At 36.8% G+C, this 25,550-nt stretch overlaps 2 protein-coding genes and 2 pseudogenes across 2 annotated transcripts; all 4 read right to left on the bottom strand.

The window, feature by feature from the left end:
• Window positions 1-1,559: 1,559 nt before the first annotated feature.
• LOC122311561 lies at window positions 1,560-4,347 on the bottom strand (annotated as a pseudogene).
• On the bottom strand, window positions 3,269-7,171 carry LOC122310059 (probable amidase At4g34880). Its single transcript, XM_043123945.1, has 2 exons — window positions 7,158-7,171; window positions 3,269-3,620 (listed from the first exon to the last, which is right to left on the bottom strand). Exons 1-2 carry the CDS (start codon window positions 7,169-7,171, stop codon window positions 3,269-3,271), a joined length of 366 nt encoding a protein of 121 aa, XP_042979879.1.
• Window positions 5,750-10,145, bottom strand: LOC122310058 (annotated as a pseudogene).
• A 10,112-nt stretch (window positions 10,146-20,257) lies between these two features.
• Window positions 20,258-22,873, bottom strand: LOC122311555 (probable amidase At4g34880). The gene is made up of 5 exons (XM_043126150.1): window positions 22,214-22,873; window positions 21,668-21,879; window positions 21,214-21,450; window positions 20,891-21,086; window positions 20,258-20,681 (listed from the first exon to the last, which is right to left on the bottom strand). Exons 1-5 carry the CDS (start codon window positions 22,778-22,780, stop codon window positions 20,334-20,336), a joined length of 1,560 nt encoding a protein of 519 aa, XP_042982084.1. The 5' UTR covers window positions 22,781-22,873; the 3' UTR covers window positions 20,258-20,333.
• Between the last annotated feature and the right edge of the window lie 2,677 nt (window positions 22,874-25,550).

Genomic DNA, 25,550 nt, shown 5'->3' with positions numbered 1-25,550 from the left:
CTACAATAAATAAACTTTGAATAAAGTTAGGGATCAAGCTACCGCTCCCATTTTTTTCTTAGTAATTAAGAAATTATTGTTTTATATTATTGTGAATTTTTATATTTTTTTAAATATTTAAAAGTATTAAAAAATGATTAAAAAAATAAAAAATTTAACCTAACAGAAGCTCCTAGCGGTAGCTCTAGAAGGACCATAAACTTTTCCAGTTAAGAGCTCAACCAAATAGGTAGCAGCCAACACCGAGGACATGTGCTCTGCCTCTATCTCCCATTAAAAAACAGAGAAATCTCAACCATTGTATCCATGATACCCCTCCATATCTGCCTCTGTTATTTTAATAGCTCCTTGTACGCTAAAATATGGTAGTGTAATTGAAAGCAATGGGCATATCATCTGCCTTCCCCTCTGCAATTACAATCATTGAACTATATCATGCTTAGCTTCTGGTGTGAAATCTGATTAACCGTACTCATGCTTCTCAGTTCTCATGGGAAAAACTATGCAGTCAAGAACAAACTGAAAGCCTTGTCAAGCAACGATGCTTTTGTTTTTCACTGTATTTTTTCCTGGCTCCGACACAACCAATACTCCTATGCTGCCAGAACAAATTTCCTGCATGGCCATCCAGTGGTCCGTTTTAAATGTGTTGAACATTGAATCCAGTTGTTGTAAGCATAACGCCAAATGGATTTTCGTTTCATAAAAGCATTAATATCCTGTTCAGATATTTTATACTTTGTAACCGAGAGAGGGGATGCTAGGATGCAAAATTTTGTTTGTGTTTATGTCATGGATTTTGTGAGTTGGGAATTGAAAATTTTGGGGCTTAGCTCTCTCTCTCTCTCTCTCTCTCTCTCTCTCTCTCTCTCTCTCTCTCTCTCTCTCTATATATATATATATATATCTGTTAACAGTACTGAAATTCATCCTTCTTGTTTGACATTCATGTTTAGTAGCTACTGATCGTGGTCCGACGCCTATGAAATTCTTGTTTTTTCAAAGCTATTAAACATTTAGAATTTGGCATTTGAGATTACTGTTTGCTTCTCTGTTTTTAAAGCTATTTGCATGTGAACCATTTAACTTAGATGGATGAAATATGGGATCAGGAACTGACTACTACAAAAGTATTGACACCACTACGAAAGTAAACTTAATTGAAGATGTATCATTTTCTTTTGGTAGAAAAAGATATGCAAAATAATTTTAATTGAAGACGTATCATTTTCTTTGGGTAGAAAAAGATATGCAAAATAATCCACACCAACAAGAAAGCACACTCAAGTTAGAGATGCATGAATCATAACCTTCATCGATACCCAAAAGAAAAAGATGAGGTGATTCTAATTGGAAGTTGTGCACTGGTAACATGTGGTATTTCTATGATTACCTTGCACTTCATCTTTTGATCAATGAAGAACTTTTCCCTCATATTCAGCATATTTAAAGGTTCCATAAAGCCACCCCAAATAATTTGCTATCGATGTACTTTGATTGCAGGGGCAGAAGAGCTGGCCCCTTGTTAGTCACTATCTTTGCTGCAAATAGAAGGCATGTTAGCAAAACAGAGCTAGCCCTTTTTTTCGACGGTGACTTTGGGTCAATAGAGTTCTTTACACAGTCAGACTAATAGAACACTTCAACAGTTGTACACAATGACACCAAATGACTTTACACTGCCAAATAGAACTTCGCGGTTCATGTCAAATGATTTGGAAAGGGGAGGCCTCCGCACCATGGTGGCTTGCTCAAAATCATAAGCTATCTCAATCAGCCTTGGTTCAAAACCCTTTAGGCCTCCAAAACAAATCCCAAGTGGCATTCCATCACCATCATAACCAGCAGGGACTGTAATTCCCGGATGGCCTCCTATTGCTAACATGGCAATGGAACCGGTACATGGGATCACCATTGCATCCAATTCATTATCCATCATCAGTTTCTCAAATCCATCTCGTGATAGGTTCTGCATCAACACAATAGCCTGCCTTTCTTTCTCTCCAAAACCACTTGTCTTGTCTGATGCAATAAAAGTGGCCTAACCATACTCTTCAGTCTTCTCCTGCATTAAACACGTGAAGCATTAAACATAATTAGCAAAGAATACAAAATCCAATTTTCAGAGTTTAAGCTGATTGGAGTGGATCAAATATGTTGAATTAAGCAATCAGGGCAGTGACATGTATCCGATATAGGACTTCCACTTCTCACACTTACATTCCAACATCAACTTTGTTGAATTAAAAACAATACCAGAATCATCTACTCACCAGTTCAGGATTATTTTTGTTGAAGGCAATAATGTCAGAGAGTGACCTCGCTGGAGAAGAGATGTGCTCTTTCAGGTAATCATTTAAGGACACCTTGAACTCAGCCAGCATTGCCGTCAATTCACCACTTCGTTTGGGATCAAGAATTATATCAACATTTTCTATCATACGACTGTCCACTACAGTTGCACCCCTTTCTCTAGAATACAAAAGATTGAATCCACAAAGTAAGTACTTGTTCATCATGCATATTTCAATCCTGAAAACGCAGAATTACTTGCTTTGAATAATTAATTTTGCACCTCATCGTGTTCAAATGACGCTCAAAATCTTGAATAACTGAAGATCCATTCAAGAACCCCAAAATTGGATTCCTAACAACCCCCAATCTCTTTCCCCTGAGCCCATTTGGGTCGAGAAATTGTTTGTAGCCACCTACGGGTATGAATTTAGCCGCTTCTTTTGTTGCTTCATAATCTTGCGGATCAAAACCCACAATGACGTCAAGCACATAAACTGCATCAGACACTGTCCTGCTTATGGGCCTATGATTTGAGAGTTATTAAAACGCTTAATCATCACTGCACAATCCATAAGATTATCATTCTTGCACAAATATGAGCAACTAGGACGATAAACAAGTCTTGCAAACTTATAAAAGTAGGATCTTACCCAATTGTGTCATGGCGGGGCAAAATGGGAACAATTCCGGCTCGACTGGCGAGTCCAACGGTAGGTTTTAGCCCCACAGCGGAGTTATGATCAGCTGGACAGAGGAGGGAGCCGTGAGTTTCACTCCCAAGTGACACTGCCACCATGTTTGCTGCCACTGAAATGGCCGATCCGCTGCTTGAACCACAAGGATTCCCAGATCGAACGTACGGATTCTACACGATTTATAGCCATAGAATTCCTAATAATTTGGCGAAACAAAAATACCAGCGCATAATTATTCAAAAAGAAGAAGTTCAGAGAGAGAGAGAGAGAGCTGACCGTCAAGGCGCTCTGGCACACCAACCATTAGGAATGCGACCCAGAGAACGAAAAGAATACCACTCGGTGAGACTGGCCGTCCCTAGAATGACAGCCCCGGCTCGTCTCAGCCTCTCAACCACGCCCGCATCCCGTGGCACCACCGAGCCCAGCAGCGCATACGAGCCGGCCGTGGTGTTCAGCTTGTCCTTCGTGGCGATCGTATCCTTCAAGAGCACCGGGATTCCGTGCAGCGATGAAAGGTCCCCGGAAGTACCAAATCTCGCCCTCTCCTGGTCGGCCTCGTCGGCTTGATCCCTGGCGTCAGGATTGACCTCCACCACGCTGCGAAGCAAGGGATTCAGCGTCTGGATCCTGTCGAAGTAAAAGTTAACCAGCTGGCTGGACGTGAGCTTGTTTTCCGCGAAGCCCCGTTGGATTTCTTCGATCGAGAAATCCCACCGTTAATTGTACGGAAGAGGAATATATAAAAAAATTGAATTATTAAGCCCTAATTATTATAATTGTTCATCGTAATATTTTTGTTTTTGAAAAAAAATTAATCTTTCGGTCAACCTTAAAACATCAATAAAAAATTATTGATACGAGATTCTTTTACCAGTTGGAACCAATTCATAATATTACTCGCACATCTCATGCTCCTTTAATTATATTTCATTGCAATTCATAATATTTTCTGCATATTTTATCCTTGAAACCCTTTAATATAATTTGTTGGGTTAAAAGTTTCGGTTTTCTGTGCCAAAGAACATATTCCTTGCAATTGATATATAAATTTGTAGATAAGAGGTATCGATACAAGTTCTTCAAGTTTGAACAGAGATTGTTGGAAAGCTTTCGAGGTTTAAATGAAGGAGGCTTCCTGATCTTAGTCGCTTGGTCAGAGCCGTATGCAATCTCAATCAGCTTCGGCTCTTACCCTCTTAGAGCATTTGGAATGTTTAGATCTAAAATTTAGTTAGAATGTTATCTTTTGATCATAACAATGACTTCTAACTAGATTAGTTCACATTGAATAAGCTATCTTAGAGTTCAAACAATAATTTAATATTATATATTTTAATAATATTCGATAAATTTTTTCTACCCAATATTTACATTTAGAATTGTAGTTGAAGCCAACAAATATGCCAACAACTTATTATACCAACCAATCACCACCTACAATTCTTGAATTAACTAATTTTTGCCAACTCTTCTTCTTTTACCAACTTTTTTAGTTGTAACTAATAGTTAAGGATCAAATCCTACAAATAGACCCATCCTCTAACTACACCTATCAAAAACCAAACTTTCTTACTCCAATTCTTCTATTCTTCTTCCCTCAATTTGTTATGGATCCTTCTTCAATTTTTCATAATGACTATTCTGATTATGAGTTAGATATGATGCAAGCAATTGCAATGATATCCAAGAGAAAATCTTCTACACCTCGTCGTACTCCTCAATGTCGTAGGTTCATCAGACATGATTTGTTCGAAAGTCATCAACGCTTTTGGAATGATTACTTTGCTGAAATACCAATATATCCGCTGGTCCTATCTTTTTAGGAGGAGGTTTTGAATGAGTCGTGATTTTTTTTTATACATACATGCTGCAGTAATCTCCTACGATGATTATTTTGTCCAAAAGAGAAATGCCGATGGGAGGTTTGAATTGTCTTCTCTTTAGAAGATGGATGCGGTGATTAGAATGCTAGCATATGTGGTCACCGCAGATCTAATGGACAAATACATTAGAATCAGAGAAAGTATCGTACGATAAAGCATGAAGAATTTTATTAAGGTAATTGTCTCAATTTTTGGGGGTGAGTATTTGAGATCTTCAAATAACAGTGATATAGTGAGATTACTAGATATCAGACAAAAACGTCGATTCCCAAGTATGTTGGGTAGCATTGATTATATGCATTGGAAATGAAATCCAAATTGAGACGAGGATGTTATCCTCCTCAACAATGAAAGATGCACCTCTTCTTTTTTTGAATGATGCATCTTTCCACCAGTAGGGGTTGCTTGTACAACAACATTAAAATATTGCATTGGGATGCTATTACAACCTACTCCTCCACTTTGTAAGAGAGTGGTGAAGGGATCATTATTAAAATGTGTGTCTATCTTTAAAAAACATTAAGTTAGAGAAGTTGCTCAATATTCAAGTCCAATAAAGCAATTGGACAGATATAGAGTATCTCAGCATCATATTGCAGTATCTCAACATCATATTGCAGAAACAAAGAAAAAAAAATGAATAATGAAAACTAAGAGAATAAGAAGTACAGGAGTTATTTTGTGATCCAAAAATTTGAAAACGGCAAACATCCATTTAGGCAAATTGTGGCACAGAACAATTGATATAGCTGTATTTTTTTTCCTACTTGCTAAAGAAACTCATAAAATTCAAATTTTTTAATTGATTGTGCTTGATTTAAATGAATCTGTCTTACAAGAGATGTAATCAGTGGGGTATCTATTTTGTCCATGTCACTATCAGATCAAGATGTGTATATATATATGATAATGGTTAAAACAGTTGTAAGGTCTACACCATTAATCAATGGGGTATCTATCTTGTCCATGTAACTATTTGATCAAGATGTATATATATATACTATAACGGTTAAAAAAATTTGCAAGGCATGCACCATTAATGACATTATTAAAGAATAAGCAAAGAAAAAAACCAACATTTTGTATTTGTTGGAGGAGTACTGACTCTAGTGTGTATCTTTGAATTTGCGATGTTCCTCCTCTTCTGCAGGATTGTCTTGCTTGACCCACCATCATCTTCTTCCCAATTTAATTTTTTTAATTGCTAATTGGATATTACATGTAATTGGTAACCTAGCTAGCTGAGAACTCAAAATCATGTAGATGAAGTTATATATTGGTGATCTGTAGGGTCCATAGAAATTATAGCAACAGTAGAAGCGCATATTTCCTGCAACACATTCCAATTTAGAATCCTTTCATTTATGGAACAGCAATCTAGAAGGACATGAATACTACCCTACAGACAACAATCTATTTCATCATGCAACATTCATACTTAAAAAGTTCGCATCATGATGTAAACATCAAGCTCCTATATGCCTACATTCAAGGTTTGGAACCATCAAGCTGGCAACAAATATTACCCTCACGAACAAACAATATGCCAAAACAGATAAACAATAGACAAACAATATGCCAAAACAGAGATGGTAGTGAATCAATACCCAATATCAAATGCAATACACCATACCATTTCAGATAATCAAATGCAATACACCATACACCATATCCAATAACAATATGCCAAAACAGAAATTCATACACCATACCATTTTATCCTAAAAAAATAAAAAATAGCAAAGCATTTACCCAAATCAGACAACGGTAGTGGCAGATGCCGTATAGGGTAGAGCCAAGCCGATTCAATAATTATTTGTTCTTGCAACACAAAAGAGGAGGTGATTTAATCACTCAATGAAGAGAAAATGAGAATCAGATAACAGGGAGAGAAGAGCGAGGAAAATGACGACACAAAGAATGCACAGAGAAGAGGGAGAGAAGAGTGAGGAAGAGAGACTTATGTTGGCAAGAAGGAAGACGACGACAAAGAAGGTGACCGTTGGAGAGAAGGGGACACTTGCAGGTTGGGAAGAGCGAGGTACGTATGCAAGAATGGGGCTGAAGAAGACTGAGATGGAGAGAATAGGGCTTGCGGGTTGAAGAAGAAAAGAATAACGGAGAGAAAGGGAATTGCCTAGGTTGAAGAAAAGAAGGGAGTTTCGGGAGAAAGAAAGAAAAGAAAGATGAAATGGGGGATTTTGGAGATGAAGACAGAAAAACTGGGGAAAAGATTGAGGGGGAGATAGAGAAATAAAAAATATGATTTTGGTCCATGTACAGTATCTCTAGCATCTCGCTAGACATGGAGAAGAGCTAAGAAATATTGTAGCACAAATGTCAAATTTGGGAAGTTTAGCTAGGCCAATGTAGATGTTTTTTCTCACATTTAGTTTTAATTTGGACTTGCATTGGCAAATGGTTAGGTCATTGCCAATGCTCTTAGTTCTCCAAACGATATGCCAAAAGGCACCCCTTCACTATCATATCCTGCTGGGACATTGATGGCCAGAAATTCCCCAATTGCAAGAATGGGAGCAGCGTCAGCACTAGGAGTCACCAATGCATCTAACCTGTTGTCTCTCATCACGTTCTCAAATCCATCTCTGGAAATTTTTGCCATGTTAAGCAATACCTCCTTCTCTTTATTGCCAATTCCATTTATGATTTGGACTGCTAGAAAGATGTCTTGGCCAAATTCCTTGATCATTTCCTGCAATTATTCCATATATGCAAGTTGAATAGGCATAAAATGAATGAGCTCCACCCCCACGTCCTGAACATGCAAAGACAAGAGAGAGGAATGGGCCTTTTGCTGATATTCTTACCAAATTCAAGAACTTCTCGTTAAAGAAAATCACATCGGCCAAGGTTCTCACTGGGGAAACTACCAAATCTTTGAGATAAGCATTTAGGGAGAGTTTGAATTCAGCCAACAACGTTGTTGCTTCCCCAGTCAATGTGGCATTCAATATAACATCAATGTTGGCTATTTCTAGGTGGTCTATCAACATTGCACCTCCTTGCCTTGATAGCTAAAAAAAAGCTTATGACGTTTCAAAACGACATGGCTAACCTCGAGTGATTTATATGTATATTAACACTAGTTTCTTGGAATTTGCTGACCTTAGAGTTTGGAAATGATTCTCGAAAGCCATAACCTGCCCAGAGCCACTACTGGAAATAAAGAAGGGATTCCTCACTATTCCCAATCTCTTCCCTTTGAGCCCACAAGCTTTCAGAAATTGGTTATAGCCACCTCGTGGAATGTACTTTGATGCGTCCCTCGTTGCTTCATCATAGTAGTCGAAACCTACAATGGCATCAAGAACATAGACAGCATCCGATATTGTCTTACCAATGGGCCTGTTCAATTCAAAACAGGGGAGCTCCATGAACATGAACACGATGGCAATAAAGATTGCTGCACAAAAACTAGGATGAAATAATAGAATGGTTGCCGCCATGAACATCACCTACCCAATAGTGTCCTGCCTAGGAGAGATCGGATGACTCTTGCTCGACTGGTGAGGCCAACGGTTGGTTTGATGCCTACTACTGAGTTAAAACTAGCTGGACATAGGATTGAGCCGTCCATCTCGATCCCAAAAGCCACTGCTACCAGATTCGCAGCCACTGATATTGCTGAACCACTACTTGATCCACAAGGATCTGCCGATAACACGTACATAAGGATTCTGCAAACAAAATTGCAAAAGATTGAAAATTTCCTTGTCACAATATTCACGCGTGTAAAAACTTGTTTACTACATCAAATCTGTCATAGACCAAAAATATATTCAACTTCAAAGATGATCAAGTAAAAGGCTCGCAGCCGCCGGACACGTACGCATAGCATATTCTTCATATCTGGTCATAACAGCACACAACAGGTTGTTGATTGACTGTTTCTTAAATTATAGAGGTCCGAGGTTGGTTTTTAAATTATGTGTCTGATTTTTAAATTTCTGGTTAAGCTATTAGTTGTTCTAGTTAGGATCCAAGACAATTGTTTTATGTTATCATTATTTTGTCTTGACTATTTCTTACTCGAATTATAACCCTTAATGTGTTGAACATTTTAAGTACATATCTTTATTATATTAATGTGACATTTTGCATCTTAAAAAATAGAAGATGAGAGATTTAGGCAATGAAATAATTAATTAGCATGGTGAAATAGATAGAAAAAGAAATACTGGCATACTGCTCTTCATTCTAATATTGTTATCCTTGGTCACATTAGTTAATATGTGATTTTTTATTTAGTTGATGAGTTTTGATACACATAATTTGGTGTTATAACACACTATTTATAGTGAAACTCATTACAATTTAAGAAGGATTCAAAATGCCAATAATTTTTTAGCATGGTTGATGTGGAAAGCTTCCACTTCAATGATGTGTTGGGTGTGTAAAAAATAATATTTATAAATTGCATTATATCATATGGTGTGTAGAAAGGATGAAGAATTCTTGTATACAAATAATGCTACTTGCACATCAAATTAATGGCCAATTATACATGTAAAGTATTTGGAGATGCATCATGTCAACAAGTCATTTAATAATATAAAGAGAAATACTTTCAAATTTGACATACCACGTTAAGATATATCAATTCATAAATTTAATTTTATAAAATTTTGTAGCAATTATGTAATGTTAGACAAGCACTCCACCTACACAGTAACATATATAATTGGTTTGAAGAGAAGTTGAAAACATACCTTGCCCCTATCACCCCTAGCACTCCAACCGTTGGGTGCATTGAGCGACCTAAATTAGCCCACTCGCTCAAGCTAGCCTTCCCCAGGATGACGGCCCCGGCTTTTCTCAACTTGGCTACCACGCCTGCATCTCGAGGCACACCCGAGCCGAGCAGCGCCAACGAACCAGTTGTGGTATTCAGTTTGTCCTTCGTTCCGATGTTATCCTTGAGCAAAACGGGAATACTGTGCAACCCAGAGAGTGGGCAAGGTGCTTTCGCCTTGTGCTCGTGGTCAGCCTTATCGGCTTGGTACACAGCATCTGGGTTCACCTTTATGACCCCCTTGAGGACTGGGTTGAGTCTCTGGATTTCTCCGAGGTAGAACTCGACCAGTCGCCTGGAGGTGAGTTGGTTTTGCTTGAAAGCAAGTTGGAGGTCACGAATGGTTGCTTCTCTGATAGAGAAGCCATAGCCTGCACTTACAACGGGTGACCCAGATGATAATATGGGGTCTCGACAGTTTGTCCTAGGGTGATTTTTGTTGGGGTCTCGACAGCTTCACCCGGCGACTGTAGCAAGAGTTTTCCAATTTCATAATCCGTAGATGCGAGGGTACAATTTGGTTTTAGAGGAAGAAGCACCTGCTCTTGTCCCAATTTTGCATATGTAGGGACATAAAATTTAAAAAGGCATTTCTTTAATAATGTGATTAATAACACTCTAAAAAAGGTTAAGATTGTATTACCATTTATTGGAAATTAATATTAACAAAGTGGGAGGATACGTTAACCCCAACCAAGAATAATACAAAAAATGAGACATGGCATTATGAACTAAAATAAGTCCAACTGTACTCTTACAAGTGCATGTAGAATATATATCTTTTACTGTATCTAATAGCGGTGTTATCTATTGCTGATGTGCCATTAGAACCGACAATTATGGTGATAGGAGTTATCTATTTCAGTTGAGATAGCACCGAAAAGAAGCCACTAAATCAGAAAAAAGTGAAAATGCCAAGCGGTGGAATGAAAAATCACTTCAATTCTCAGTTGCAGTTTTACAGTCCATCAGAATACAGATTATATATAATTTCAGAATGCCAATATAATTTTACAGATAATTTCTATCTTAATTTTACACTTGCAATAGGTACACTAACTAATTATTCATTTGGACACACTTTCTTTACAAAGTGTCAAGCGGTGCCAACCGAATAATAGTGGCATCGAATGACAAGCGGTGCAAACGCGTAGAGGCAACCGAACACAATGGCAAGCAGTTTTCAGCATTTCAAAAACAAACCGGAAGCGTTCTTTCACTCTTTTCTGAAAATTGCTTCTCTTTTTTACACTTTGTTCTTCGCTCTCTCTCTCCCTCTCAAATAAAGTGAGGCCAGGCCCCCGTATTCTCTGCATTAAACTGTTTCTCGGGTGTGGAGGTGCTGAAGTTCAAAGAAAAATTAAATAGGTCAGTCTAGCTGCCTTTTGTGTGTTTCTGGTATATATAGTTTATCTAAGCATTACACATGTTTGTTCATAGTCCTAAGAATTGAAGTAATTGATATCATAAATTTATCATAAAACTTAAAAGATTCATAAAACTTAAGGGTTACAATTAAAACTTAAAGTCCCAATGATTGATGTGCAGACTCGAAAGAACGAAAAACTATAGACAGATTTGGAATATGAATCTGTTTCCTCAGCACAAAAAGAAAATAAAAAATGTAAACGAAATGAGTACAAGGTTATATGTAAATCATTTAGAAAAAAATGTTCGCCATTTCCTTACCCCAAATACTAAAAGATGAAGACTAACCTATATTTAATATATAAATCCAGGGCAGGGATATTAATGGTGTACACATATAGGACTGTAAATGAACCAGTCGGTTCGATAGCTCGCTCGGTTAAACTCGAATCAAATTCGACTCGTAAAAAAAATAACTCGTTCGTTAAAGTAGATACTCGCTCGATTTGTAAATGACACATACTCGACAAAACTCGACTCGACCCGACTAAGGCTCGTTTGTTTATGCTCGAGTCGACTCGTTAACTCGACTTGATTAAAACTCATTCATATATTGATAAATATATACATACACCTATGCATGTATATATGTATTAGTTAATAATATAAGCATACAATTTTTATAATTAAATATATAATATGTATTCTAATTACTTATATCTATATGGTAAATATACTTCATATGTATATTTTATAATTTGTATAATAATTAATTGATAAAATTTAATAATTTCATATATCAATATGTTGGAACTATATATGAAATAGATATATTTTATTATATTAAGTGTATGTATTAATAATATATGTAGGCATATAATATATTGTTATTTTGGATAAATATCAACTAGTTAGATATTAATTATTTATAAATTTTTTAAAATTTTATAATTTAATAGAGGTTCTACTTGTTAGTTGTATAAATTTAATATTAGTTCTTTTTTATTTATTTATTTAATTTATTAATTATTAAATCTTATTCAAAAAAGAAAAAAAAATTCAAACTCGAGCTCGAACTCGTTTGTGAGACGAGCTCGAGCTCGAACTCGAGATTTTAGCTTATCGAGTCGAGCTCGAACAAAGAATTAAAAAAAATCTTGAGCTCGGACTAGCTCGAGTATTTTGAGTCAAGCCGAGCTCGACAAGCCAAAACTCAGCTTGGCTCAATTCGATTACAACCCACATAATATGCTAAGAGAAGAGGGCCAAAAATAACAGGCCATGTTATAATACATCACGGGCAATCTCCTTCACATGCAGTAACAGAGTTCAAAAGGGAAAAAAACTAAAGGAGAATACAAGTAACATCTGAGTCCCTATCTATGCACTTTTTGGATTGTTTGTTCTGGGCTTACTTACCAAAAAATTATTAGAATGCATTGGATTATATATCCGTTTCTTCACGATTTAAGGAAATTGTAAATTTATGACAAATTTTAAGAATTTCCAAAATTTTAATGTTTCCCAAACATGCTTTAATACTTGCATGGATTTTTATAACTAGTTATTTGGGCCAGGTATAAGCGTATGTATGTGTGGCTATTCTTTTATGGGAAACAAGTACAGATGATGTGTGGCTATTTAAAAAAAGAGTATCGGGAAATCCTTAAAGAGAGAGAGAGAGAGAGAGAGAGAGAGAGAGAGAGAGAGAGAGAGAGAGAGAGAGATTATCTGGGAAACAAGTATAGATGATGTTTTGGTTGTTTGAAAAAAAAACCCAAATGCATGTCATGCCTCAATAATCACCAGAAGGACCCTTTGGAGACACTGATGATATCTTTCTAATAATATCCTAAAACGGACAAAACAAAATCTTTTAAGAAATGACAGACTATATAACATACCAAGTAAGAAACTAAAATATAAAAATTTCAGATGTAAGAAACAGATAGGCCTATTTCCATTACGAAGCTTCAACAACCCAAACGTACACCAAACTGAACTAAATCCAACAACATCGAAGCCATAAGAATGCCCAGAAAGATTAGAACTGATTTATTTACCTTAAAATACTTCTCATCTGTCAAAACACTGAGACAAGCTGCTCCACCTCGCTCACAAGCTCGGCCAATTTCAACCTATCATGAGAAACCTTCAGATCGATTGACGTAAAATATACATTTTTAAAAAGAAAAATAAATAAATACAACCTAAATTCTGGAAATTCAGAAAAGGTCCCAAGTTTTAGAGAACTCATACTCCTCTTAACTAATCATTTTGTATAGGCTTGCAATTACAATCAAAGAGAAACCAAAAGCCATTTTAACAACCTTAACTGACCTTCAACTCAAATACAAAGGAAGATGATCATAAATCTCAAGCTACATCATCCAAGAGGAGAAAAATCAAGAAAAAATATTAATTGAACAATTGTGTCTCATATCAATTGTATCTATATTACATTATCTTAAATTGAACAACCATATATATATATATATATATATATATATATATATATTACATTTTTAATATTGTAAATTGACCGTGAAATATTTATTAGTAAAATGAACTCTTTTATATATGCATGCTCCATTTTATATATATTTGATATACATTTTATTAATAATTGTGGTAGGGATTATGTATATTAATGAACTATTTAGAATTATAAAATTTAGCCTAAATAACGGTTCATGCATTGCGCGGGTTATAGGCTCGTATATATAATATGCGTGTCTTCTAATTTTCTTTCTTGCAATAGATAATAAGGCACAAAAATTAAACCACATCAATCAAAACTTTTTAAATAAAAAAAATGAAAATGCAAGACTAACCCAACTAAGAAGATACAAATAAATGCAATAGTAGAGAGCTGCAATAGACTAGCCCAACATTTTGAAATAAGATGCTGAATCAGTATAGCAATAGACTATAGCAATAACTATAGCAATATAGTTATCAAGGACCATCACTATAGCAATAGACTAGCCCAAACATTTTGAAATAAGATGTTGAATCAGTAGGAGGATATCGATGGCTATCTTCTATTGTTTATTAAATTGACAAGAATAAAGCCACATCTTCTACCCAACATAAACATGAACTCACTCTCTGTATACCAAAATGGGATCTCCATATACGACTGAAAGCAATAGAAAATGATAAAAAAAAGTTAAGAAGTGTATGCAATAAGGTTCAAATTAAAGCCATGATACCAAAACTTGAGGTTGCAAAGCAAGAGAGAGAAGAGTGAGAGAAAGGGTACCGGGGTAGATGGGAAAAAAAAGGGTGGGTGGAGTTAAGTTTAAATTGTTAGTTTTTGCAAGGTTAATTGTCGCGGCAAATATACCTACGAGTACATCAGTTCAGCAGCATAGATGTTTGTACCATCACCACCTATAGCGCATAGAACACACACTTCAATTTTCTAGTGCGTTTTGTTGATCATGGATGTTGACCCGACAAGATATATACTTGCATCGCAGCCCTGCTACTGTGCCGCCCAGGTGTAACTGCTGGGCGTGCCGCTAGGTCAAAAATAGTTTATTTATTTATTTTTTATTTATATTTTTTTAATTATATTTAAATATTTTTTTTAAAAAAATCGATACATTAAAAATTATTTAGTTAATCATTAAGTAAAATAAAAATATATATATATTTTTTGATCAGCCGTCAACCGGAATGGTAGAACCTGGGCGGTAGACTTGTGCCTGTCATTCGCAAGATTAACTGTCAGTGGCACCACAACCACTGCCAAAAATTTTGTAGGCCAGCATGCTTTTCAATGGATAGATTATGCTGGTTTGCGATAATATAATGAAAAACGCTTGTTGCAAGCGCTGGGTGTAGACGGTGCGAATTAAATGTCGACATTGTAAGCCTTTTATTTTTATTTTTTTAAAAAAACATGTGATACAAGGAATAAACACAGTAAAGAAAGAACATCTATTTTCAAAGTATTTTTTCCATCTCTCCCATTTTCTGGATCTTCTCCCATCTCTCGGTCTCGAGCCTTCTCTTAATTTTTCAATTTAACTAAAGCAAACCAAACAATAGAGTTATTTTTCCATCTGCACCCTTAACATCAAGCATGGCCATGTGATTTCCAATATTGTTACATATCTAGAAGCTTTAAAAACATCTTGATGCTGCTCAATTCTTCCTAACAAAATAGACTTTCTTGATGGTCAAGTTCTCAGCAAAAACTCCTAAATCAAAGACATTTTTCTGAGAATGGTTTCTGCAAGTATAGGAAAGACAAAAAGAATGGTAAAAATAGTTGAGTACCGATTGCCGAATATCTTGTTTAGCAAAATATTTGCTATCAATGATTTACCATCTAAAGGTTGGTGTACAGAAATATTTGCTCTACCTATTGGTGTTCTGAAATTTGGAAGATGAAGAGAAATGGGTGTAGAGAAATGAAAGAAATGGGTGTACCGAAAACAAATAAGGAAAAAAAAAAAAAGTAAAAAACGAAAAAGGAAGAAAGAGAATGAGAAAGGTTAGTAGTTTTTGTCTTTTTTTATATCTTTTTTATTTCACATAAGTCTCACGTACAATTTGATTGTCTGCCGCTTGCACACTTTATTTGTACCTAGTAAAACTATTACATTATTTTTTAATATTTTAAAAAAATAAAAAAATTCATAATAATATTAAACAAATTTTTCTTAATCACTGAGGAAAAAAAAAAAACTTTTAATTTTTCTTAATATTAAAACACTTTGAGCAGTAACTCCCACCGGATCCCTAGCTTTATTCTATTATAATTTGAGAGAAACAGGCACTATCCCATATGCCGCCAGCATGGATAATTATGTTCTTTTGAAATATTCAAAATTTAATTTTTTAAAGGGTAAAAGTAAAACAAAGTTAATGTGTCACCAACTTATTCTGTTTGATCTTCGGATAACTGCTAGTCGCTTGCCTTATTATTATTATTATTTTTTTGAAACAATACCTCAGGTATTTCATTCATGAATCTTCAACATTACAGAGTTTTTCTGTAACCAAACTGCTGTCAATAAAATCTGGCATCTCTTCTATTAACATAGTCTTTTCTAACAGACTTAAAGCTTTGTTGGCTAAACAATGAGCCACTCTATTACTTTCTCTATATGTAAACTGTAAATGCCAATCAGCATTCTTATTGAAATAAAACTTAATATCTTCTATCAAAGACCCGAAATCAGACATCTCCTCTTCATCCCTCTGTACAGCCATGATGACATTCTTGGCATCACCTTCAAAAGTTGCATCGTGAATATACAGCTCAAAACACAACTCCACAGCCAATCTCAAAGCATAGCACTCAGCCACCACAGGATTTTCAACATTCCTTATCTGATCACAAACAGCAACCAGTCCCTCTCCCTCATTATCTCTGATTATAATGCCCACTCCCATTCTTCTTCCTTTGGTGTCTAGAAATGCATCCCAATGTACTTTGACCCGGCCATAAACTGGTTTCTTCCATGTTGATAGCTCCCTTGCCTCACTTTGCTCTTGTTTATGATTGTTCTAAAAGGATTGAGCTTTCTTAAACTCCAGGAGAGAGTCAGTAGTTGTTCTCATAACCATTTTTGGACATAAAGTTTTCTTTTCAAAGATAAACACATTCCTTCTCATCCACACTTTCCTAAATAATACTACCATCTGTTCCAATTCATCAATGTTTAGTTTCTGCATAAGGCTCTCCCATAACTTCAAAAAGTCAGTCTCAATTCTATTCCATTTCTGTACCCTGCTGCCATCTTCTGTCTATATATCATTTGCAGCAGAACATTCCCAAAGCATGTGCATATTTGTTTCCACCTCCTTGCTGCATAAAGGGCAAATGTTCTCATCTACCACCTTCCTTTTGAGCAAGTTATCTTTTGTAGGCAACAGATTGTTACCAGCCTTCCATAGGAAAACTTTTGTTGCATTTGGCACTGTGAGGTTCCATATACTTCTCCACCTTTCATCTATTTGTACCTCCCTTGAGCATTCACCAACTCTCCTCCTTATTCTTTCCTTTTGCAAGAAGTAGGCACTGCCAACTGTAAAAACTCCCTTTTTTGAGGGGCCCCATATCAATTTATCATGTGCAAATCCTCTGCTCAGAGGTATTTTCAGAATTTGAATAGCTTCCTCGTGTATGAAGTTAGTTTTGATTTTGGCTTCATCCCACTCCCCTTTTTGCTTGTCAATCAGCCCCTTTACTTTGGCATCTTCCTGCAAAATAGAAACTGGTGACTGTATAGTATAAGATGAAGGACATGGTAACCACTTTGACCCCCATATGTTTATTTTACTGCCATCTCCTACTCTCCACCTTATTCCTTCTTTTACAAGAGCTCTAGCATTCCAAGTACTTCTCCAAATTGACGATGGTTTTGAGCCCAAGTTAGCCTCTAAGAAGCTTGAATGCCTATAATATTTGTCTTTGAAAACCACAGCTACCAAGAAAGATGGGCTTTTTAGTAGTCTCCATCCCTGCTTTGCAAGTAGGGCCATATTAAACATCTCCAAATCCCTAAAACCTAAGCCTTCTTTCCCCTTCTGATCTCCCAACTTCTCCCATTTCCTCCAATGAATACATTTTCCTTCCTGTTGTTTACCCCACCAGAATCTTGAATACAGCATGTTAATCTCTTGGCACAGCTTCTTTGGGAGTTGAAAAACTGACATAGTATATGTAGGAATAGCCTGTAGTACTGCTTTGATCATGATTTCTTTTCCAGCTTGGGATAAGAAATTATTCTTCCAGCTTGTAATCTTTTTCCATATCCCTTCCTTCAAAATTCTGAAAGTTTTAAAGCTTGATCTACCAACCATAGTAGGGAGGCTAAGGTACTTATCATAATTACCACAAACCAGTGAGTTGCTAGCCTCTTTAATCATCTTTTTGTCCTCCTCCTTTTTATTGCTACTGAAGAAAATAGAGGTCTTTTCTTTGTTTAAAAACTAACCCGAGGCCCTCTCATACTTCTTTAAAACTTCTTGTAAGTTAAACCAGTCAGCTAATTTGACTCTACCAAAAAGAATGCAATCATCTGCAAACAGCAGATGACTGATACTTATACTCCCTCGTGCCACTTGTACTCCTTTTGTTAGCTTCTGGATCTCATAGTCATTTAAAAGATTGCTCAAGCCTTCAGCACATAGGATAAAAAGATAGGGTGATAAAGGGCCACCCTGTCTCAACCCCTTCCCTGGCCAAAACTTAATCCCTGGCTGCCCATTAATCAACACTGAAAAAGATACAGTTCTTACACAACTCATAATCAACTTCACCCATCTTTCATGAAACCCCAACTTTGTCATTACAACTTCTAAGAAAACCCACTCCACACGGTCATATGCTTTTGACATGTCCAACTTTATGGCCATGCTTCCCACCCTCCCTTTTTTTCTAGATTTCATGGAATGCAGTAACTCATAGGCCACCATTATGTTATCATTTATCAATCTTCCAGGTAAGAAAGCACTCTGTGTTGGGGAGATTATAGCTGAAAGGGTTTTTTTGAACCTATTGGATATAGTTTTGGACACTATTTTATATATCACATTACACAAACTTATTGGTCTGTACTCACTGGCTTTTTTTGGCTCTTTACATTTAGGAATTAAGGCTATGTGAGTATAATTGAGGGCAGGGTCCATAGGTTTACCATTTAAAAAAAACAAAGCAGTGCTACATACCTCCTCTGAAACAACCTTCCAATGGTTCTGGTAAAAACATGGACCAAAACCATCTGGACCCGGGGCTTTTAGAGGGGTCATTTGCTTTAAAGCTTTTTCAACCTCCATCCTAGAGAAAGGCTGCAACAAATAGTCATTCATCTTTGGTGAAACTCTTTTCCCCAGACCCCTCAAACACTCCTTAATATCTGCACAGCTTGGTTCTAAAGATAGGAACAGATTCTGAAAATAGCCTCGAAATGTTTCTTCCACTTCCTTGTAACCTTCCCTTCTTCTATTTCCCTCATCATATACTGAACCTATGTAATTTTTTCTTCTTCTTTCATTGGCACATGCATGGAAACATTTTGAATTCTTATCACCATACCTATACCAATTGCATTTTGCCTTTTGCTTCCATCTCAGGTTCTCTTTTTCAAATAACAGGTTTAAATCTTCTTTTACTTTTTTAATCTCACCAATATTATATCTATTTTCTTCATTTTGCAACCTTTGTAACATTCTTGTTTTTTCTTCAATCTCCTTATCTCCCCTTTTCCTTTTCTTTTTACTCCACTTGTGTAAAGCTTCCCCACTCTTCTGTAATAGAGTCACCACAGAACTGACTTGCCTTCCTCCACCTTCTTTTTTCTTTCATACCTCTTTTAAAACCTTCTCACAATCTTCTTCCAGTGTCCAACTAACTTCATACTTAAAACCTCTCCTTCTCCCCCAACTTCTTTTTTGCTGTTTCAGAATATGCATCAATAAGGGTTTGTGATCTGAGGTTCTAGCTGCCAAGACCTCCACCCATGATTCCTTATATGCCTTAATCCAAGCAGGATTAGCTACTGCTCTATCCAATCTTTCCTTTGTGAAAGAGTCACCTTGATGGGAGTTACTCCAAGTAAACTTTTCCCTTTGCCAACCGAGATCACATAGATTGCCCTCATGCATCAACTCCCTGAATTTTTCCATTTGGCCTTATGGCCTTTCTTTCCCTTCCCATTTTTCATCATTAGTGAGAATCTCATTAAAGTCCCCCACTATGCACCATCCAGTTTCATAATGGGGCTTGAAAGATTTCAGAAGATTCCAAGATTCCTATCTTTTTATAGTTTCGGGGTCCCCATAGAAGCAGGTCATCAACCGTCTCTTCTCTTCTTCATAATCTAACCAAATGTTTATATGCCTTTGTGCGTAGTTAACAACTTCAACTCTAACATGAGAATTCCAAAACAAGACCATTCCCCTTCCTTTCCCCACTGTCTCTACCACAAATGCTAGTCGCTTGCCTAGTTTGATTATAAAGTTCCCTAAATATGTCCTTTTCGATTATAAATTGTCTAGACTCAACAATAACGCCGTCTTAAAACATTGTGTATGTTATAAATAAGTCACCAATATTGCATTACGTCTATGTTTAAACGGGCTGTTTATTCATTCCGATTACTAGGGCCTGAATTTTTGTTCTTTGAAAGAGGGGTACGAAAATAAAACGAAAACATAACAATGGTAAAGATGACATCGATAACAACTTCATGATTTTGCTGATATTCATACGAAGGGGGAAGCATAGAATTAAATGCTAGCTGTGACATGGCCTTAAAGTTTAGGAGGCTTCCGGATCTTTGTCGCTTGTTCAAAGCCATATGCGATCTCAATCAGCTTTGGTTCCGAACCCTTTAGTCCTCCAAAAACAAGGCCAAAAGGTTGGCCATCAGAGTCAAATCCTGCGGGGACAATTACTCCTGGGAAACCCCCAATTGCAAGGATACTACAAACACTATACGTAGGAGTCACTAAGGCGTCTAGCTTATTCTGTATCATCAACTTCACGAAACCTTCTCTATTCAGTCTTTCCATGTATGATAATGCTTTCTTCTCTGCTTTCCCAATCCCTTTTGTTGCTTCTGCTTTTATAAAAAGTTCTTGCCCATATTCAAGCTTCTCCTGCATTAACGGCATTCAAGTAATAACTGGTTGTCATATCATGAGCCTGAGATTTTAGTTTCGGCATTCATCGAGAATTGATGTAATCACTTGAGCTTAGAATAATATCTACTAATTCCATGATAATTTAATACTTGCCTATATCTTTAACAGAAGAAAATATGGCTCATGATGCCTAGATTAAGAGAACCGGAGCTCACTACACTCACCAATTTTGGGTTCTTCTTGTTGAAGGCAATTGCATCGGCCAAGGAACGCACTGGGGAAGCCACTAGCTCCTTTAGGTATTCATTCAAGGATATTCTGAACTCAGCCAACAATGCAACGGTTTCAGCGCTCCCGGAAATGTCATAGGCAGCAAGATTGGGTATTTCCAGATTGTCTAACAGCACTGCACCTCGATTCCTATATTTGCATAAAAGTATTTGTGTTTTTTAGCATACAAATGGTGTTGCCTGTCTCTATCTCAACTCATCTCTAAGATCATTAAAATTGACACAAAGCAAACGGAACAGAAATCGTCCTTGGTTACCTCAAAGTGTTGAGATGTTTTTCAACAATTGCTGTGGTATCATTGCCCATCCCAAGATAGAAGGGATTTCTCACTATCCCCAGTCTCTTTCCTCGGAGCCCGTCAGGCTTGAGAAATTGTGCATAGCCACCTTTCGGAATGTGCCGTGATGTTTCAATTGTCGCCTTGTCATTGTAGTCAATGCCTGCGATGACATCAAGAACATAAACAGCATCTGACACTGTCCTGCAAATGGGCCTGCATTATCAAACACAAAACCAGTCCTCGTTATGAGAAATAATCAGAGGTAGGTTATGTTATTGGAATATAAACGTAGAAGTGTGAAAGATTAAGCAAATGTAATCATATGAAGATTGGAGGATAGAGAATAATTAGACTACAAAATTTAGGCCTTAAAATTGTAGATTTTTTTTGGCCCCTCAGCCCCATATACAAATGAATCATGATAACTTACCCCACGCTGTCCTGTCTTGGGGATATTGGTATGACTCCTGCTCTACTAGTGAGACCAACCGTCGGTTTGAAGCCCACCACCAAGTTATTGTTGGACGGACATAAAATAGAGCCATCAGTCTCGGTCCCTATCGACACTGCTCCCATATTTGCTGCGACGGATATTGCTGATCCACTGCTTGATCCACAAGGATAACCCCCTGTATAGGGATTCTGCAAGCCATCGCAAATCATGGATTTTGAGATGTCCCGTTGAGAATTCTTGTGCCAAACTTTATGTTGCAATTGAGATTGAGATGATCAATTAGGTTTGTACAAACTCAATATTAATTACGGGAAAAAGAAAGAGAAAAATAGAAACTTGCTGCCCTCTATTGTGCTTTGATTTGTGCATGTGCTGTGATGAGAATAGAAGTCCCTTTTGTTAAAGTTTCTCTTCTAACTTTTCGTACCAGATCTTAGCCATGACTTGTCAAAGGAAAATCTTACATACTCGAATAGAAATCCATCAACAAAACCATGACATATCTTAATATTCTAAACCAACCTTCCCTTGGCCACCTCTGCCGCTCCAACCACTGGGTGCATTATCCGACCTGAAATTAGACCACTCGCTCAAGCTTGCCTTACCCAATATAATAGCCCCAGCTTTTCTCAACTTGGTCACCACGCCGGCGTCCCGTGGCACAACCGAGCCGAGCAACGCGTACGAGCCAGCCGTGGTGTTCATCTTATCCTTGGTTGCAATGTTGTCTTTGATCAGAATAGGAACACCGTGCAGCGGAGAGAGTGAAATGGGTGCTTTAGTATAGCGCTCGTGGTCAGCCTTATCAGCTTGGGACCGTGCGTCTGGGTTCACCTCTAAGACACCCTTAAGAACGGGGTTGATTCTGCTGATTTCTTTAAGGTAGAACTCAACGAGTCCCCTGGAGGTGAATTGGTTTCGCTTGAAACCGACCTGGATTTGCTGCACGGTGATTTCTCGGAATGAGAAACCATGGAACTTTAGGGTTTGGAGCCCGGCCCCGGATGTTAGTGTGGCTAGAAGAATCAGGAGTAGGGCTGAGAAGAGAGAGAAGTTTAGATAGCATAGGGGTGACTTGTCGGTACCCATGCACTTAGGTGGCTCACTGCATCAATTGCTTTTCTCTGGGAAGAGGATAAAGGAATCAAGGATCCAAGCCACAGGGGGCACAGGCGACAACCTGCGTACTTACCATTTATAAGCAAGGGTGTACAGCACCGGTCTAATACGAAGACCACGCAATAAGTCAAAATGGATTGACGAATTATGATAAGATTGTTCAATAGATTGATAACAAGTGAATTCATTTTGATACATTATATGGTAATATTTTTAAAATTTTAATTTTGATATTTTTCTTATTTGAATTGTAATTTTAAACTTATATTTAGTTTTATAATTTTTATAGATATTATAATTTTAATATTTATATAAAATTATACCAAATTTAATCAAGTTAAACTAGTTAATTTCAAGTCTATTTAATCTATTTGCATAAATGTATTGAAATGGATTGACATGACACAACTTGTTATTTTAATAGGTCATATTAATATTTGATATTTTGACACGATAAACTTAATAAGTCGGATTTAGGTTTACTTATATAGTATAATATATATACTTTGACACGATACAACACGACATCAACACGATCTGTTAACATGATTTGATACTCCTATTTATAAAGTTATTTAAATAAAAAATTTATGTTCGGATTGGTTAATTTTTTTAACCAATCTCAACTGCATCAATCAAAAAATCTCATCTCAACTTATCATTATAACTTTTTAAAATCTTCATACAAAATATAATAAATAATTTAATTTTTTTAAATCTCAATACAAAATTAATATTAAAAAATTATATTATAATAATATTTTATTTTTTACTATTTAAAATATCACATTTTATCTGTATAATCAAACGGAAGCTTAATGGCTAAAATTTATCTATCGATTAATTATGTACATGAGATTAGTAGCATAGATATTTTGTAGCATAACCACCAATAGTGCATAGAACAAGCACCTATACTGCTTGGAATAAATATTAGGAGCAGCCTCTGTTTGGAAACACCAGAAAACACATCCTACATGGCACATTATAAATGACGAAATAGTCCCTAACTGCCCAACTGAACGTTCTGTCATTTTCATTTCATTAACCTGTTTGAATCGCTGAACAGAGCTTGAGCCTCCCACCAAACCGTTTGCTCTGTATCACCAACAGATCTCCCTCATCGTTTCATACACTCTTATCGTTTCGTCCCACTCTCAGCCCAGTTTGTTTGGTGTTGTTTTTTTTTTTTGTATTTGTACTTTTATTTTCTTTTTTGATTTTTTTTATGGCTTGTGCTCCCCACCTAAAGCGATTCCGATCTTCTTTTTTTTCTTTTTCTCTCTTTGTATGATCTGTTTCTTCTAAACTTGTGGACTTCTTATTTCTGTAGTTTATTTCAGCGTGACGATGTGGTTTATTTTCAGTGGTTTATTTCAGAGAGCAAGTGCAACCATAGCACCACATCTGGTCACCATCAACGGTAGCCAAGCACACCGCAAAAGACCACGCAAACCACCGTGCCAGTCTCTGAAAACCACTGGAGGGAGTGCTCTGTTTTTGCTCTCTGAAACAGAAGATTTTTCTCCTCACTGTGAGCCACAGAGCTCCTCCAAAATAGTGTCACTAGTTTGCATTAAATGAGCTCGCGGGGAGGGACGGTGATGGGCAGATGGATGAGCTTCACGAGGTGGTACTAAATAGAGGGACGATATCTCGGGGTGGTGTTGGGCAGAGGTCAAACGTAAGGTGGGTTGCTTTGTGACAGAGGAGGGGTGGTCTTCGCGGTCTGTCACTCTGGTTTGCCCTATTCAATGATTTCCTGGAGAGTGGCGGCTCTGGGTAGATGGAGGAGAATCGCTCGATGTCGCAAGGCAGAGAGACGATGTCGCCAGTAGCATTGGACAGAGGAAGGTGATGCGTAGGTGAGGATAGAGGGATTTCACGGGAGGAATTCAAATGGGAAGAAAATGAAAACACCAACTTTTATTTTCAAAAACGCATATTTTGGTTAAAAAAAGAAAAAGAATAAGAAAAACACATGTAAAGTGTGGACTGTGTGCAACTGCGTAGCAGTTGCTGATCCGTAAAAAGCTCTACTGCTTGATTCACAAATTTAGGCTAGATTTCAGAAACAGAGATCTGTTTGTACGGTAAGACTCTTCGTAATCAAATGCTGACAGATGCTAAAAGAGAGTGTTTCAGTGTTTTCACAAAAGACAAATTAACGTCTTTTTTCTTTCGCTTTTCAGACGAACGCAACTTTTTCAATTTACAGAGGATCAGTAATTTCGAACGCACCCACGCCTCACAGTGCATCCAAGGCATGCTCCAAGGCAGACCGCAGCTTAATTTTCTAGTGCGTTTTGTTGATCATGAATGTTGGCCCAACAAGATATATATTCGCCACATTAACCACCACCACCACCACCACTGCTTTGTACTAAAGTTTGGTTTGAACTAGACCCAAACCTGGTCCTTCTTCAGAAGCCCACCTCAAACCACGAATCCATCTCTTACTAATCTTGGTTTTTAAGATGCCAGCTCACCATTCCTTGCCCACACTTTGGAAAGATTTTTTAATTAATTTCAATTTAAATTACAATAGTTCTATTTGTAAATTTTTTTCTATTAACACACCACACAGGTTGCTGAGATAGAAATTTCTCACATTAATTTATACAAAAAAAGAGTAATGCTACTCATCATCTTAATTTTTATCATCCTCTTATCATCCCATAAAGTGACATTAGATAATTTGAGATTATTTATTATATTTCACTTATAAACTTATCATCTA

The sequence above is a fragment of the Carya illinoinensis genome, chromosome 5 (genome assembly GCF_018687715.1).
Source record: "Carya illinoinensis cultivar Pawnee chromosome 5, C.illinoinensisPawnee_v1, whole genome shotgun sequence".
Classification (NCBI taxonomy): domain Eukaryota; kingdom Viridiplantae; phylum Streptophyta; class Magnoliopsida; order Fagales; family Juglandaceae; genus Carya; species Carya illinoinensis.
This window is presented reverse-complemented; position numbering and strand designations above follow the sequence as displayed.

Coding starts and splice junctions, on each gene's coding strand:
- LOC122311555 (XM_043126150.1), bottom strand. CDS start 22,780: ATGGGTACCGACAAGTCACCCCTATGCTATCTAAACTTCTCTCTCTTC. Junction 21,880..22,213: donor GCAGAGGTGGCCAAGGGAAG/GTTGGTTTAGAA, acceptor GATGGCTTGCAG/AATCCCTATACAGGGGGTTA. Junction 21,451..21,667: donor CCAAGACAGGACAGCGTGGG/GTAAGTTATCAT, acceptor TTGATAATGCAG/GCCCATTTGCAGGACAGTGT.